At 40.1% G+C, this 17,003-nt stretch overlaps 1 protein-coding gene across 1 annotated transcript in view; it reads right to left on the reverse strand.

The window, feature by feature from the left end:
• Positions 1-16,712, reverse strand: part of SH3GL2 (SH3 domain containing GRB2 like 2, endophilin A1) — a gene marked incomplete at both ends in the record, with an annotated part of 192,276 nt that extends 175,564 nt beyond the window's left edge. Inside the window, one exon of the mRNA XM_080708554.1 lies at positions 16,668-16,712. Coding sequence (XP_080564680.1) covers positions 16,668-16,712 — 45 coding nt within the window. The remainder of the gene's footprint in view (positions 1-16,667) is intronic.
• Between the last annotated feature and the right edge of the window lie 291 nt (positions 16,713-17,003).

Raw genomic sequence — 17,003 nt, forward strand, 5'->3', positions numbered from 1 at the left:
GCTCTAGACTCAACAGGATTCAAAGACTTAGGGCTAGGAGCCCTAAGAAGCCATAGAAGAGTTTTAGAGAGAGGAACACCATTAGACTTGCTCTTAGATCATTACAGGCCTGGGATATAGATCAATGGTATAAGCATTGCCTAGCATACATGAGGGCCTGGGCACAATCCCCAGCACCTCCCAAAATATATCATTACAGCTACAATTAAGTAATAATTAGAGAGAAATAATATCAGAAGCACAGAAAAGTAGAGATCTAGTCTTTCAGCTTCTAGGTCTGGGCTCCTGCTGATCATGTTCTATACAGCCTGATACTAGACAGCCTTGCTCTCTTCTCTAAATTATTTCAAGAGCTTCTCACCCTCCACAACTTAGTAAGACCTTGTTTCAAAATAAAGAATAAAAAATAGAGATGAAGGTGTACCATGGAGGTAGGATGCCCCTGGGTTCCATCCCTAGTACTAAGGAAAAAAAAAAAAAGTATCTCTTGAAATCTGAAATACACATGTTCCTCCCTTCTGAAACTGAGCCAAAGCATAGAAGACTCAAGACTCAATACTGCTCTATACAAATGATCCTCCCTTTTATGAAAAATAATCAAGCCAGGTGTGGTGGTGCACACCTGTAATCCCAGTACTGAAGAGGCTAAAACAGGAGGACTCCGTTTTGAAGGGCAGCCTCAACAACTTAGTGAGACTGTCAGCAACCTAGAAAAACCCTATTTCAAAATGAAGAATAAAATGGGGCTGGGGTTATGGCTCAGAAGTAGAATGCTCCTCAGGTCAATTCTCAGTACCACAAAAAAAGGCAATCAAATTCCCTTTTATGGGCAAAAACTTGTTGATGGTCAGAAAAGGTTGACCACTTATGAAGTCATATAGAGGGAAGGTCATATCATGAGAAATACAAAAAACTGGACATAATGTATCCTTGGAAGGCTATAGAAAAAAACAAACTCAGTTTCTTCTACCATACAATACCCAAAAGAACACTTCTGGAAGCACTGGCCATCACCATGTGTGGGAATTTCTCCCCAACAAACAGTTCAGCACATCAGTTGAGTGTCCTCTAATTCAATCCACTACTGATACTGTCTGCTTGGAGATAGCACCAGATCCCACAGGCTAAGGGCTCAGTCCCACAAGACTACCTCCCACTCTGGATGCCAATCATGAGCACAGGTTATGCCTGTCTGTGCTTCTGACCCACCGGGTATAAATCAGAATCCCCATTACCTTCTACTTGGGTTCAGTCTACTTGATAGATGGCTTATGGAACTTAGGAAAATACTTACATTTATCCACTTATTATAAAAACATTACAAAGGTCACAGATGAACACACAAACGGAAGAGATGCACAGGGCAAGGAGTGGCAGAGGGGTCACAGATTGCTACCTGGCCCTCTCCATACACACCAACCTACTGAGCCTCTGAATGTCTGGCTATCAGGAAGCCCTCCCAAATCCCATGAGTCTGGATGTTTATGGAGGCTTCATTAAGTAGCCATCATTGATTAAATAATTGGCCAGTGGTGATCAACTTATCCTTCAGCCCTTTCTCCTCCCTAGAGGCTGGCAGGGAGCCTAAGAATCCCATCCCTCTAATCTTGTCTTGGTCTTGGACCATTCCCCATCCTGAAAGTATCTAGAAGCCCTCAGTCACTAGTTATCTTATTAGCAGACAAAATATGTTACTATGATGCCAGAGATTTCAAGGGTTTTAGGAGGTTGTTTTTTTTTTTTTGGCCAGGAAATAGGGATCAAGACCAAATATATGTTTCACAAAATCCTCAGTTACATTAGATCCCTCAACAATCATTCACTCTATTATTCTATCTTCTGCTTTTTATTTCTTCTTAAAAGTCTCAGGGCATCATTAGTACATCTACTACTTGTCTATTTGCTAATTTGTTCTAAGAAAGGCAGAATAAATTTCAAGCTCAGATTCACTAAATCAAGAGCACCTAGTACTTACCTTTTTTTGTATAAATGACAGTTTCCCGCTTATGACACAGTGATTCATTTTTAAGCTAACTTCACATCAGTTTGATGGTTAAATTTTATATGTCACATTAACTGGGTTAAGAGACACTCAGGTAGCTGGTAAAACATTAAATATTTCTGGGTGTGTCGGGAAGATAATTGGCATTTGAATGTGACTAGCCAAAGATCATCTAATTCCTTGAAGTTCTGGATAGAACATGAAGGCAGTATATCCATTCCAAGGTTAATAAAGCTGTCACTGTGCTACTCCACCAAGCTAAGAAGCTGCTCAGAAAGTACCTGGCAGCACCATTGTCTAAAACTCATCATGGGGCATTGGGGGGAAAAATGTGTTCCAAAGAAAAACATCTGCATAGAGAAAAACCCATGTATTGTATGAAGGAAAAAAAAACCTGTTAAATATAGAATGTATAATCCTGAACACTGAACCTTATTTCCTGAAAGACTGGATTTAAATTTCATAAATGCATATATATATATATATATATATATATATATATATGCTGTATGTTTATTTCTATACATACACTAACATATACACACACATAATATGTTATGCATCAGTAATAGCAAAAACGTCTCTTTTTTTTATTGAGACCCACTTAATTCTAAGCACACTACTAGGCTTCTTTCTTGGTCATCTGCATTTAGGAGACCCATTCAATGGCCATGTTATCAGTTCCACAAACGGAACATAAACAGAAATAACTATTTTGTTACTGTATAACAAATTATCACAAACTTATCAGCTTACTCAGGCTGAGAAAGGAGGGATGCAGGTTCCCAGTCAGCCTCAGCAACTTAGCAAGGCCCTCCATAATTTAGTGAGACAGTGTTTCAAAATAAAAAATAAAATAAGGCTGGAGGTGTGGCTCGAACTTAGCACAACCCTGGGTTCAGTCCCCATATGTATATGCATATACACATACACCTATTTACTAGCTTACAGTTCTACAAATCGGAAGTCTGGACCAACTCAACCCAGCTCTATGCTCAGGTCTCAGAGCCAAACTCAAGGTGTTAGCTAAACTGAGCTCCCATCTGGAGGCTCCCGGAAGAATCCTTTTCAATCCAGGTTGTTGGCCAAATTCAGTGTTATAAAGCAGTGGGTGCAAGGCCCCTGCTTTCCTTGCTGGCATCATGCCATAAGTGCTCTGCCCCTAGAGGCTGTGTGCATTCTTTCTCACCTGGCCATCTGCACCTTTAAAGCAACAACAGCACAGTCAATCCTGCTTACACTTCCAATCTCCCTGACTTCCTCTTCTGCTGGTAGCTAGAGAAAACACCCTGTTTTTAAAGAACTCATGTAACCATATGATCTCTTGCCATATAAAGTAATAGTATCAGGAGTGACATCTTTTTAATCTGAAGGTTGAACCCACAGTCAAAGGGCAGGGACTATAAAAAAGTGGGTAAATAAGGGCCTTGGCATTCAGCCTACTCATTCCTTTTCCAGAGCTGGCTCACAGAAATCTCCCCTGCCTTCCTGATATATTCTTCCTTTTTGGCAACCTTAAAAACCACGGGTTAAAGATGGCAGAACCCACACAGGGTCATCTTGGGTTCCTGAAGCAGATAACAAAAATTAAGAATGAAAAAGGATTAAATGTGTATCCAAGATGGCGACCGAGAAAAGCATCATTTATGAGTCCTGCTAACACTCGGTCTCTACTGCCACAAAATCAGTGCTTTTCATTGCCAGAAAACATTATCAGCAGAGAAATAAAAAATGTAAACACAAGGGACAGAGAAAACGAAGACTAGAAGAACTACCAGAGACCAAAAAAGAAACCAGCCTGCATTGAGGCAGCGGAGCCACGCCGGAACCATCTTGCCTCACAGCACCAGGCTCCAGAGAGGAAAGGTAGACAAGGAGCTGAAGTGAGCAGCTGCAGATCATTCAGGTGTTATTAAGCAGTTCTTTCAGCGCAAAAAAAGTCTAAACCTCCCAGTGGCCAAGCTCACCATGCCCTCCAGGGACGCAGAACAGAGCTGAAAACCAGAAAAGAAATATGCCAGCCTCACGGCCGAGGGCGTGGCAGCAGTGCCATATTGCCAGCAACAACAGCAAGTTCACTGAACCCCGACACAGCTCCAAATCAGTGCGCACAACAATTATAAGTAAAATTGCGGGCCCTAAAAGAGAAATCCCAGCACTGCACCCCCAGAGACTTGCGCAGCTTTAGTAATATCCCTGTCTCTGATATTTTGCAGTCCAACCCAGTGAAGGAGTAGTGGTGGCAGAGATACCACACCTTAGTGCAGCTTCCCGTGGGAAAATGCCCAGCCCGGCACCCCCATGGTCTCCCACAGCCTCGATTAACTCCCTAAGTTGAGACTTTGCGATATAATCCAGTAAAGGGGTAGTGGCGGCTGAGATTACCACAAACTTGAGATCCAGAGCACCCTAAGTGAAGTTGTGGTGACTTGGGGAAGAATCCAGAGAAGGCACAAACTTCTGAAATCATGAGAAAAAGGAACAACAATAGAGCAAATGAACGCCCACAACCCCATAATATCAGAACCTGATAACACAGAAATTCAGAGCTCTCCAGAAGATCAAATCAGGAATATAACTGTAGAAATAATACAGGACCTTCCAAAAAGAATTTAGAGAGAGTCTAAAAGAAATAAAGGAAGATCATTGAAGTAAAGGCATCAATTCAAACTATAAACAATCTATTAGACCACATGGAGAATAGAATTTCGCTCCTAGAAGAGGATCACTCCAAAAATGAACACATAATTTATAACTTAGAAAAAAAATTAGACAGCAGGTTTCTGACATTGAAGAAATATGGGCCCATTTTAAGAGAGCCAACCTAAAAATAATTGAAATAGAGGAGGGAAAAGATGAAACCAAAGGGATCAATAATCTCTTCAAAGAAATAATAGCAGAAAATTTTCCAAACATAGGGTAAGAGATCGATACACAGGTCCAGGAAATTTATTGAACTCCTTTTAGACAGTATCAGAGAAAAGGTTCCCAATGCCACATAATTGTCAAAATGACCAATGTAGAAGCCAAGCAGAGAATCTTAAAGGCAACAAAAACAAAAGGCCAAGTGACATTCAGAGAAAACCAATTAGAATCACTCTAGACTTCCCAAACCAAGACATGAAAGCCAGAAGGGCTTGGAGTAACATATTCCAAACTCTGAAAGAAAACAACTTCCAGCCTAAAATTTTCTACCCAGCAAAACTATCTATCAAATTAGATGGGAAATAAGAAGCTTCCATTACAAACAGAAACTGAAGGAATTTATGTCTTCAAAACCAGTGCTAGAGAAAATACTCAAGGAGATTAACTACAAAGAAGAAATAGGAAATACACACGAGAACCAGAGAAACAAGATTTTCCATCCAGCAGACAACTAAGCAAAGAATACACAGCATATCAAACAGAAATAAAATCTTAACATGTTAGAAATTAAAAGTAATCTCTCAATAATCACACTGAATGTGAATGGCCTCAATACCCAATAAGAAGATATAAAGTGGCAAAATGGATTAAAAACCAGAATCCATCCATCTGATGCTTACAAGAAACACACTTTACAAGGAAAGATAGTAATACATTCAAGGTAAATGGCTGGAGCAAGATAATTCATGTGAAGTAGCCATCCTAAATATGTGAAGTAGTATTTCACTATAGTTTTTATTTGTATTTCCTTAATGATTAGTTATATTAAGATAATGATGAGTGATATTCATGTGTTCATATAAAAATCTTTGGAGATTCATTGTCTATTTTACTCTTTTACCTATTTCTAAATTGTATTGTTTGCTTTTATTGTTGCTAACTTTTAGGATTTCTATTTGGAATATTAATATATCTTCAGATATAGCATTTGGAAATATTTTATCCCATTCTATCAGTAACCTTTCATTCTGTTTACATTTTCTTTGGATGTACAATATTTTTTAATTTTTATGAAGTTTGTTTGTTTATTCTTTTGTTTCCTGTGCCTTTGGAATCATAGCCAATAAATACAATTTCAATGTTGTGAAGTTTTATAACCCAGGTTTTCTTCTAAACGTGTATAGTCTTAAGATTTACATTTAGATCTTTTATCTATTTTGAGTTAATATTTGTTTATGGTGTTACATATGGGTCCAATTTTATTCTTTTTCATGTAATTGTTATTTTCAACAATATTTAGTGAAAAGATTATTATTTCCTTCACCAAATGTTCTTGGAAACCTTGTCAAAAATAACTTGACCATATATGAAGAATTTATTTCTAGGCTTTTTATTTTACTCTATACTGGTTTATATATCTGCCTTTATAGCAGACTATACTGTTAGAAGATGTACATTTTCTGATTTCAAACCTTAAAAGCTACAATAATCGAAACAGTATAAGGTTTGAAATCAGAAAATGTACATCTTCTAGCTGTATTCTTTTTCGAGATTGTTTTGGGCATTTAGAGTTCATATTTCATGTTAGTATAGATTTTTTCTGAAAAAATATGTATGATAGTTTCACCTTAAAAAGAAATAAAAATAAATGTGTATCCAAAGTAAAAAAAAAAAAAAAAAAGGCTTTGAGGAGCAAAGTTCCATTAAGGCTTCTTAGTTAAGCCAAGAAATTTCTATTATTACAACAAATTGTGCCAAATTGAGATTAGCACAACAAAGTCTACTGGTTGAAAATTAAGTCAAAGAATTTCCACTGTGGTAAATGGCTAACTGACAAACAGAAAATAGTTAGAAACCTTCTAAGTTTTTAGCGGGGCATAGTGGTACCACTTACAATCCCACTACTTGGGAGGCTGAGACAGGAGGATCACAGATTTGCTGCCAGTCTCACAAACTTAGTGAGGCTCTCCACAACTTAATGAGACCCTATTTCAATATAAAAAATAAAATAGGGCTGCAGATGTAGCTCAGAGATAGAATGTTCCTAGGCTGCACCCCAGTACCACACACACACTAGTAAGTTTTTGAAGGAATTGTCTTGCCCAAGTTACCCATAAGCTATGTGTATAGTTAGAAGGCTGTGCCTATAAAACCATCCCTCAATTTAAATAAACAAGAAATTAAATACCTCCTAAATAGGCCACTCCTGCTGTCACTTCTCATTAGAGTTGACCAAATAGAAGAAGGAAGAAAATAGTTCCAGATTGCAGAGCCAGGGTAAAACTGAAGAACCTCCTGTTAACTCTGGTGGTTGGGGACATCACAATGCCCACCCCGCAGGATGGCAGCACTCTTACTGACAGTAACTCTGAAGACCCCCATTCTTTCTTTTCCAAACAAGAATGTTCCCAGCAAACATTTCTCACACATTTAAAAGCACAACAGTCTATGCCAAATAATAAGGGATATCTAACACTGAGATATTTCTTAGCCTTCTAAAACTCCTCCAGCTAGGGTCTGTGGGAAAGTTCAGCATGAATGAGAAATATATTCTATTTCTCTCATATATTACAATTCGAAAGTGGCCTTTTCTGCATAGGGATCCCTCAGAGACACTAAAATCCTGTGGAAACCGCCTAGAGCTTGGGCATTCCTGTAAGGCATTAGATATAGGCAGCTTCTCTATTCTCACACATACCATACAGAACTTGATACAGAGAGATTTGGGCAGAACAACTACAACATCTTATTTAGAATTTAGAAGTTATACTAAATGTAAAATGTTATTTCCTAAAGCATTAAACATAAGCTAATGATTTAGTATCCTAAGAAGATATTTTATTGATTGTCTGCAAAAATCACTGACCAGGTTATACAATCATGACATTTTGAATAGCTATAGCTCTTTTCTCTTAGGCTTTATCAAATACTGAAGACCACATAAATCACCTTACACATTTGCGCCGCCAAAATGATCAGGGAAACAAAGAAAATTCAACCCCCCAAAAAAAGATTTGAAAAAGGTCGCATTTTCTAATTTTAAAACTTCGTATTTGTCTCCTGCTGTCTCAACATCCCCACACACAAGCTGTGAGCACCACCCAGGTGACCAGGTACACAGTGATAAAGCTGGCCCCTGCACAAGCTCCCCTCTCTTCCTTCTCTGACCTGGTAACAAATGTACCCATGAAATCCCCTCCTACCTTTTCTTGTGTACCCCACCATGATCCCCAATAAAGGCCCTTGCCTACAGGTCTTCCATTACTCTCTTTCAACTCCCTCCTGCCCAATTAAGCAACCCTCCATCCCAGTATGTGGCTGCGCCTCTGCTATACGTGATTCTGTTTCCCTAGGACTCGAGAATATAACTTTGTTTTCCTGAGCTTCTCTTATGTCCCCTCTCATGTGGCCACATATGACTGACCCTCTCATACAAGAACACAGAACAATAGAGGGTTAAAAAGCAAAAGGCAAAAAAAAATTAGAAAAAGGGGAGGTCAAGGAAATCCACTGACTGATTTCTTGCCTACCTACCATGCCTGTCTAGCCTTAAAATCAGAAGGACTGCTCATCTCTTAGAGGCCCCACCAATTATACTTTAAACTCTGGAGTGGTTCTAAAGTGTAGTCCCCTTGACCAATTCTCATTATTCGTCTCTCTCCACTTCTCAATCTTCCACTCTAAAGAAAGTTTAAACTCCAGAGTTGCAAATGCCCTGGGACTCTGCAGTATGGGCGGTTTATCAGAAGAAAATGTGCTCTGCAAGATTCAGGGTGCTTCTCTCCCACAACGATATCTGACCTCAAAACAGGCACCATTTTCCTCAACTACATCTTGCTATTCCCAGTGACATCTCTTGCTAATTTGGAAGACGGTTTAACTTTTTCCAACTAGATTGAACCCAAAATGTAAAAGCACTCAATTAAAACCATGAAAGAATCACTGCAGGGGGACAAAGTTTGCAATATATATGTAACTACGTCGACAATAAAAGATTCTGTCCAAAAAAAAATCTCAAGGAAAACTACTTTCAGCCACTAATTTCCTTTTACACACCCCACAAGCCCAATCCCAAACGTATCGGTAAGAGCTCAATAACTCTCTTCTACATGGTTCCAGTTTTCATTATCATACTACCCAAGCTGGCCCTCTCACAAGCATTTTCTCATTCAATCCTAACACCTCTAGAGAGGTTTCTTATACTTGATTCCCCTAAAATTAGTCCAGAGAAGGCTGCGTTTTAATCAGACATTCTCAATCCTTGTAATAGAAAGGCTGGTGAGACGGTTATTATAAGAACCACTTCACTCTTGAGAACATGATAAATTTCTTGCACTGCATTTTTTACCTAGTGGAGGAGGGTACAAATTAGAAATTCCTTTAGAATGTTGGTGGTAGACTAAAGACCCTCTCCCTCAAAAAGAAAAAAAGCACATATAAAATGTGGCATATGCGTTCAGAAAATACATAGGACCCTTGCAGCTTACTGTCAGACCTGAGAGAGCATACTGGTATAGAAACCCTGAGTCAAGCAAGAAGCCATATTCAAGATTTTAAAGGCAGCAGAGATTTTAGTGCTTAGAGCAGGCACTTAAGGAACTGAGGACTTGATTCAGTCATAACTAATTATATAATTAAATACCTTAATATGTTTAATGTCTCACCAAATCAACAAATGCATAAACAGATTTGTGTGACATTCTTTTGAGGAAAGCATCTACAGAAACTAAAATATTTAAATGTAATAACAGCATAAAGAAATGAAACAGAAAGGCATAGAACACCAATGTAATTAAATTTTCCCAAGTGAAGAATCTGAGTGCAACAATAAGCACATAACAGACTGTATCATAATATACTGTTTAATGTAAGTTTTTCAAAAGGCCAGAAGATACAGTCTGTAACAGAAGCTATGGTCTGAGCAGGTCCCCCAGCGTTCACAGGTTGAAACCTTACTTCCTAAACACAGAAGTTTTCAAAGATGGGGCCCCCAGAGAGGTTTGGTCATGGAGTAAGACCACATATATGGGTTAATGTCTTTCTCAGATGAATGAAGTCTCACTCTCCAGAGACTGGAAGAGTTACTGGGAATGTGGACCATTAAAACAGGAGACCACTCCTATATTATGTCTCTTTCATGCACCATACCCACATACCCTCCTGAGTTGAAAGTGCATGAAGCCCTCATAGAAACAGCCATCCAATTTTGGATTTTGCAGCTTTCAGAATCATGAGCCAAAATAAACTTCTTTATAAATTACACAGTCTCAGTATTGTGTTGTAGCAATAGAAAATGGACTGAGAGGATGGGCATATTTCTCTCTTAATTCAGCCTACTAGAACAATACCTTCAGCTGACTAATTTACAAGTGGTAGAAATGTACTTCTCATAGTCTGGGAAGTCCAAGATTAAGGCACCAGCAGACCTCACATCTGGCAAAGGCTGTTTCAAAGAGGGCACCTTTACTGCTATACTCTCATGAGTATAGCAGTAGACAGTATAGTATAGCAGGAGACAGGGGCACTCCCTTCCTTCTCTTTTATGAGAGCTTTAATCCCACTCATGAGAACAGAGCCCTCGGGATTGACTCACTTCCTAAAGCTCCTCTCTCTTACTACTATCTCATTCGCAGTACAGTTTCACTCTATGAATTTGGGATGGGAACAAATTCAGACCATAGCAGTATGTCTACCAAACTCATTAAAAAGGGAGAAAAGAGGCTTGGCGCAGTGGTATACACCTGTCATCCCAGTATTTGGGGGGCTGAGATGGGAGGATGGCAGGTCTGAAGGAAGACTCAACATGCCTGTGCCATTGAAATCATATCCAAGAAATCACTGCCAATTTCAATGTTGTGAGGTTTTATGACCCAGATTTTCTCCTAAAAGTTTATAGTCTTAAGATTTATATTTAGGTCTTTTATCTATTTTGAGTTAATATTTGTATATGGTGTTAGGTAAGGGTCCAATCTTATTCTTTTTCATGTAATTATTATTTTTCAACAATATCTAGTTAAAAGATTATTATTTCCTTCACCAAATGTTCGTGGAAACCTTGTCAAAAATAACTTGACAATATATGGAAGAATTTATTTCTAGGCTTTTATTTAACTCCAATGGTTTATGTATCTGCCTTTATTACAGTACTACACTGTTTCAATTATTGTAGCTTTACAAGGTTTGAAATCAGAAAATATAAATCTTCTAGCTTTGTTCTTTTTCAAGATCGTTTTGGGTATCTAGAGTCCATATTTCACATTAGGATAGATTTTTACTGAAAAATAAATGTATGATAGTTTCACCTTAAAAAAAGAAAAGAAAAAAATATCCTCTGGTAAGAAAGAAAGCAAAAAGAAATATTGAAATGTTATCTTTAAGTCATCAAAAGCTTGGTATCAGACAAATGAAACTGTTATGTGAGATTATCATTGTTAATTTTGGATAAATTACTATAATACTAGATGTCAACCACTAAGCCAAGCATGGGAAGGAGGGATGGGGAGGGAATGGGGTGGGGATTGGGTAGGGGCTGACTGGATGTGCATGTATGTCTACAAAAGGTTTTTTAAATCCCATTATGGTGTATGAATACAGTGCACCAATAAAAAAAAATTTAAAAAAAACAAGTAATGAGATTCTCATCAACTTAGTGAAACCCTGTTTCAAAATAAAGAACAAAAATAGAGCTGGCAATGTAGCTTGGAAGTAGAATGCCCCTAAACTTAACCCCAGTTCTGTAAAATAAAGAATAAAGAATAAAAAACAGGACCAGGGATGTAGCTCAGAGGAAGGATGCCCCTAGGTTCAATCCCCGGGAACCACAAAAAAAGAAAGAAAAAGGAGTAAGCACATTGTATTCAATGCAATAAAAAGTTTTATTTATTTATAAATTGTCCTTCTAAATTTTGACACAAATACACTTTGGTAAATATTTTGGTATAGCCTTTTTTTTTTTTTTTTTTTTGCAGGTCTGGGGCTGGAACCCAGGGGCATTTGACCTCCAACCTACACCCCCTGCCCAATTTTTTATTCTTTATTTTGAAACAGGGTCTCACTGAGTTGTGAAGGGCCTCATTAAGTAGCTGAGGCTGTCCACGAACCACGATTCTCTGGTCTCAGCCTCCGGAATGCTGGGATTACAAGCATGTGCCACCACGCCCAGCTTGGTGCATCCTTTTATGAAAAAAAAAAATGACTCCTATGGATTGAACTATGTCTACCAAAAAATAAAAAAAAGTATACATTAAAGTCTCAATGAACCCCAGCAGCCCAGACTGTGACCCTTTTTAGAAACAGGAAGACTGCAGATACAATTACTAACATTAAGGTGAGATCATGGTGGAGTAGAGTGGACCCCCAATCCAATACAGATGCCCTTATAAAACATGGAAATTTGGACACAGAGACAAGGCCACATGAACACGAAGGCAAGATCAAGGCAACGCATCTCTAAGCCAGAGAAGGACAAAGACTGCCAACAAAGCTGCACTAGCCAGGGGAGAGGCTGGAACAGATCCTGCCTACTGCTTCCACAGCGGGCATGGCCATCCCCACACCCTGACTTCGGACTTTAGGCATTCCTGTGTCAAGAAGTGTGAAGCGGGCAAGGTGTGGTGGTGCACACTTGCAATCCCAGTGTTTGGGAGGCTGAGACAGGATCACAGGTTCAAGGTCAGCTTCAGCAATTTAATGAAAACCGTTTCAAAATAGAAAATAAAATAGGGCTGGGAATACAACTCAAAGGTAGAATGTGGTCAGCTTCAGTAACTTACTGAGACCGTTTCCAAAATAAAAAATAAAATAGGGCTGAGGGTGTAACTCAGAGGTAGAATGTCCCTAGGTTCAATCTCCAGTACTCCCCCCACAAACACATACAGAAAGAAGTGTGAAATAATACATTTTCTGTTGTTTACGTCTCTCCATTTGGGGGTATTTTGTTATAGAACCTCTACCAAACAAATAATGGGTGACCAAATACATTTTACTTGATAACAGACTATCATATGCTGCCATAAAGATACATCCATATCAAATACATGATACAATAAAATTTTAAAACTACATGTTTTTTAAAAGAAGCATGTTAATTGAAATCAAAGCTATTTTTACCTAAACTACTGTGAGCTTAAAACAAGTAGAAAATAAAGCCCTGACATTACTCTTGATAAAATTTCAATATGAATAAAACTAAAATTAGAGTAACACATGCTCATTTGCCCTATTTTATAGTAAAAAAAAACTTGTTTAATTACATGGCACATTATATTTTTATGAGAAATTAAGTAGTAAATCATATTACACTAAGATAATCAAGTTTGCTATTTTAATATAGTGTCATGCTGAAAAAATTTCCTCCTCTAATAAATTTTATTTGGCAAAAGCATTTTTCATTTCCAAAAGGTAGTATTAAAATAACTGTTAGCCAAAAGATAGAAATAATAAGTTCAAAGGTATGTTATAACCCATCTTAATCAGGAATTTCAAATCAGTGGTACAAACACTAAAGGTGTACTGCATTATCCTAAGAAAAAGGCTCAGTTCTGTAAAAGCAATAAATGTTAGCCTTCTACTTATATATACATGTTATATAATTCAGCATGTAGTTTTCAAAAAATACTAGGTCTAAAGCTTCCTCTGTAGATAAGATCAGGTTCATGAACCTATATAGTAAAACCAACTACAAAAGTAGGACATAAGTATTTCCCTAATATTTCTGTCACATGTAAACATTCACACTAGTTTTAACACACCCTCCAAAACATATATATGCCTAGGAAGACTAACTTTTCTGTTAAGTCTTTTAAGGTTATATTCCATTAAGCTTTGGATAAGAGCATATGTTGCTTCACCTTTAAAATACAAGGCTTACCAGTAAAAAGAAGAAAACAATACATTGATTTTACACCTGCATTGAGCACAATAGTAATCTCATCACAGGGAGACTTCCTCCAACCAAGTTCTTCTATATTGTAATTCAAGTTTTGAACCCAAACTTTAGAGCTACATAACCTCTGGATTTAGCCAAAATGAAGCCTAAAATTATTTTGTACAATATCAAAGCTAAAAATTTCAGCTCAATAATTTCCTCTATCTCATTACTGATATAAAGGATAGTATTTTATACCAATTATTCTTAATGTTAGTAACTATCATTAAGCATTTTATGTGTTCCACAAACTCATTTTTCCTCAAATCATCCCTGAGAAATGAATACTATACTTACTTTAGCAAGGATAGATTCAGAAGTTAAATCACTCAGCCAGGCATGGTGGCACATGCTTGTAAACCCAGTACTTGGGAGGCTAATACAGGAGGATTACAGACTCAGGGCCAGCCTCAGCTACTTAGTGAGGCCCTCTGCAACTTATTGAGACCCTGTTTCATAAATAAAGAATAGAGCCAGGCATGGCGGTGCACACTTGTTAATCCCAGCATTTGGGACGCTGAGACAGGAGGATCAGGGTTCACAGCCAGCCTCAGCTATTTAGTGAAGTCCTCTGCAACTTAGTGAGACTCTGTTTCCAAATAAAGAATTGAAAAAATATTGGGCTGGGGATGTAGCTTGGAGGTAGAATGCCCCTGAGTTCAATCCCCAGCACCACACGCAAATAAAATCAAATAAAATAAAGAATAGAGCGGGGCGTGGCGGCACATGGTTGCAATTCCAGCATCTGCATCTGAGAGGCTGAGACAGGAGGATCACAGTTCACCAACAGCCTCAGTACTTAGTGAGGCCCTCTGCAACTCAGTAAGACCCCTTTCAAAATAAAGAATAAAAAATAGGGTGCCGGGCATGGTGGTGCACGCTTGTAATCCTAGCATTCGGGAGGCTGAGACCTGAGGATCGCGATTCGCGGACAGCCTCAGCTACTTAGTGAGGCCCTCCGCAATTCAGTGAAACCCGGTTTCAAAATAAAGAATAAAAATAGGGCAGGGGGTGTAGCTCGGAGGTCGAATGCCCCTGGGTTCCATCCCCAGACCCGCAAAAAAAAATTAAAAAAAATAGGGATAAGGGTATAGCTAGGAGGTAGAATGCCCCTTGGTTCCACCCCCAGTACCACGATAAAAAATAAATAAATAAATAGAATAAAAAGTAGGGCTGGGGTGTAACTTGCAACAAGAATGCCACTGGGCTCAATCCCCAGTACCGCCAAAAAAGAAAAAAAAAAGTAACTGACTCAAGGTCAGAGACAGGAAAATTGGGATTCAAGTGTTAAGCCTTTTCCACACCAAAACTTCTAATTGCCTTTCAGTGATAAAAGGATGTGGCACTGGTAACTTCAGTGCTGAGATCAGATTTAAGAAAGTGACAAGTACCTTAAATTAAAAAAAAGTGTTCATAAAATCAAAGTACTGCCAGAGAATTCATGAGCAGCATATATTTTGGTTCTATAAATCAGAAGAATTTGGAATATAAAGTTATTGGAAGGCTTCCTAACTAAGTCAGCAATGCACTTGGTGTTTACAAACATTTCTGGCAAAGAGGACACAGAAAGCTTCAAAAATACACTAAAGGACATTTTCCTGACTTCAAAATTGGCAGAGATGATTCTATAAAGGCAAGTCTGTCTGTGGTGACAGACATGACACACACCTGCAAACACACAGGAGGTGAATTTCAGGCTGCATCTGTCAGGCTAACAACCAAGGTTCTATCAAATATGACCCTCACCTTTTCCATATGTGATTTCTAATGAGGCTGTTACTGTGGAAGCCTGGCTGGGGGGAGGGGGTGTCTCACTACTTCTGAGAAATTATGAGAAAACTCACTATGAAATTATGAAAAAGATGTAAAGGTAAGCCAACCAAGTCCTTAAATAGGTAAAGATCCCTTAAACTTGAACCTGTTTCAGAAAAATTGTTTAAAGAAAGGTAATCTCAAGCTGGGCATGGTGGCACGCCCTTGTAATCCCAGCATTTGGGAGGCTGAGACCGGAGGATCGCTGTTCGTGGACATCCTCAGCTACTTAGTGAGGCCCTTTGCAACTCAGTGAGACCCTGTTTCAAAATAAATAATGAAAAATTAGGCAGGGGGTGTAGCTCGGAGGTCAAATGCCTCTAGGTTCCATCCCCAGACCCGCAAAAATAAAAAAAGGTAATTTCACACATTACCCAAAAAATAGGTCACTCCATGTAAATTCACTCACATTTCCCTTTGTAAAATCTTTCAACTGGGTCCAATGTGATTTAAGAGTCTGAATTAAATAAGTTCTATGATAACCAGAACTCATTAACCAAAAAGGAAAAATGAGCCTAAAATGCAAACGGCTAACAAAATAATTCTCTAAACTAAATGATTTTAAGTTTTCAACAATTTAGTTATGCCAGGGCAGCAAAACCCTTGGGAAATAGGTGCAAAACCCGCAGACCACTGGTCAAGCCGCGACCTCAAAGAAGTTTCAGGAAGGAGTTCTCCAGGGAAGTTCACTGGGCTGGCGGGGCAGCCCCATCCTCGCCTCCCGGAGCCGGCGCGGGGGAGGACCCGAGCCGCGGGAGGGGGCGGGACGGGCTCCCGCAGAGACACCGCCCCGCAAGGTCACCCGGCAGCGGCCACTTTACATAATCTCCCGCAGCGCCGGCCGGGGACCGGGGATGGGGACCGGGGATGGACCGCGGATGGGGATGGGGATGCGGGATGCGGGATGCGGGATGTGGGATGCGGGATGCGGGATGCGGGATGCGGGATGCGGGCGCGGGATGCGGGGCGCTGCGGCTGCGGGCGCGGCCCGGGGTCCCAGCTCTCCGGCGCCCCCCGCGGCCGGCGGGGGCGGCTCCTCGACGCACCTGCCCCGCGCCTTACCTGGGTGGCCTTGTGGAACTGCTTCTTGAGCCCGGCCACCGACATGGCGCAGGCGGGCGGGCGGCGGCGGCGGCGGCGGGGACCCTGGGCTGAGCGAGCCGAGCCGAGCCGAGCCGAGCAGGGCCTGGCCGCCTCGTCGAGCCGCCGCCGGGCTGTGGGCGCGGAGCGGCGCGGGACGCGGGTCGTGCGGAGAGACACCCTGACGTCAGGCCCCGGTGATGCGGCCTCTTAAAGGGGACGCGGGAAGCCCCGCCCCGGCGCGGCGCGGCCCGGCAGGTGGTGCTGAGCGGCACCTGGGCGGCGACGCCCGCCGCTGCGCGGTCGGGGGGCGCAGGG

This window comes from Muscardinus avellanarius (assembly GCF_963383645.1).
Source record: "Muscardinus avellanarius genome assembly, chromosome: 13".
In the NCBI taxonomy this organism is placed as follows: domain Eukaryota; kingdom Metazoa; phylum Chordata; class Mammalia; order Rodentia; family Gliridae; genus Muscardinus; species Muscardinus avellanarius.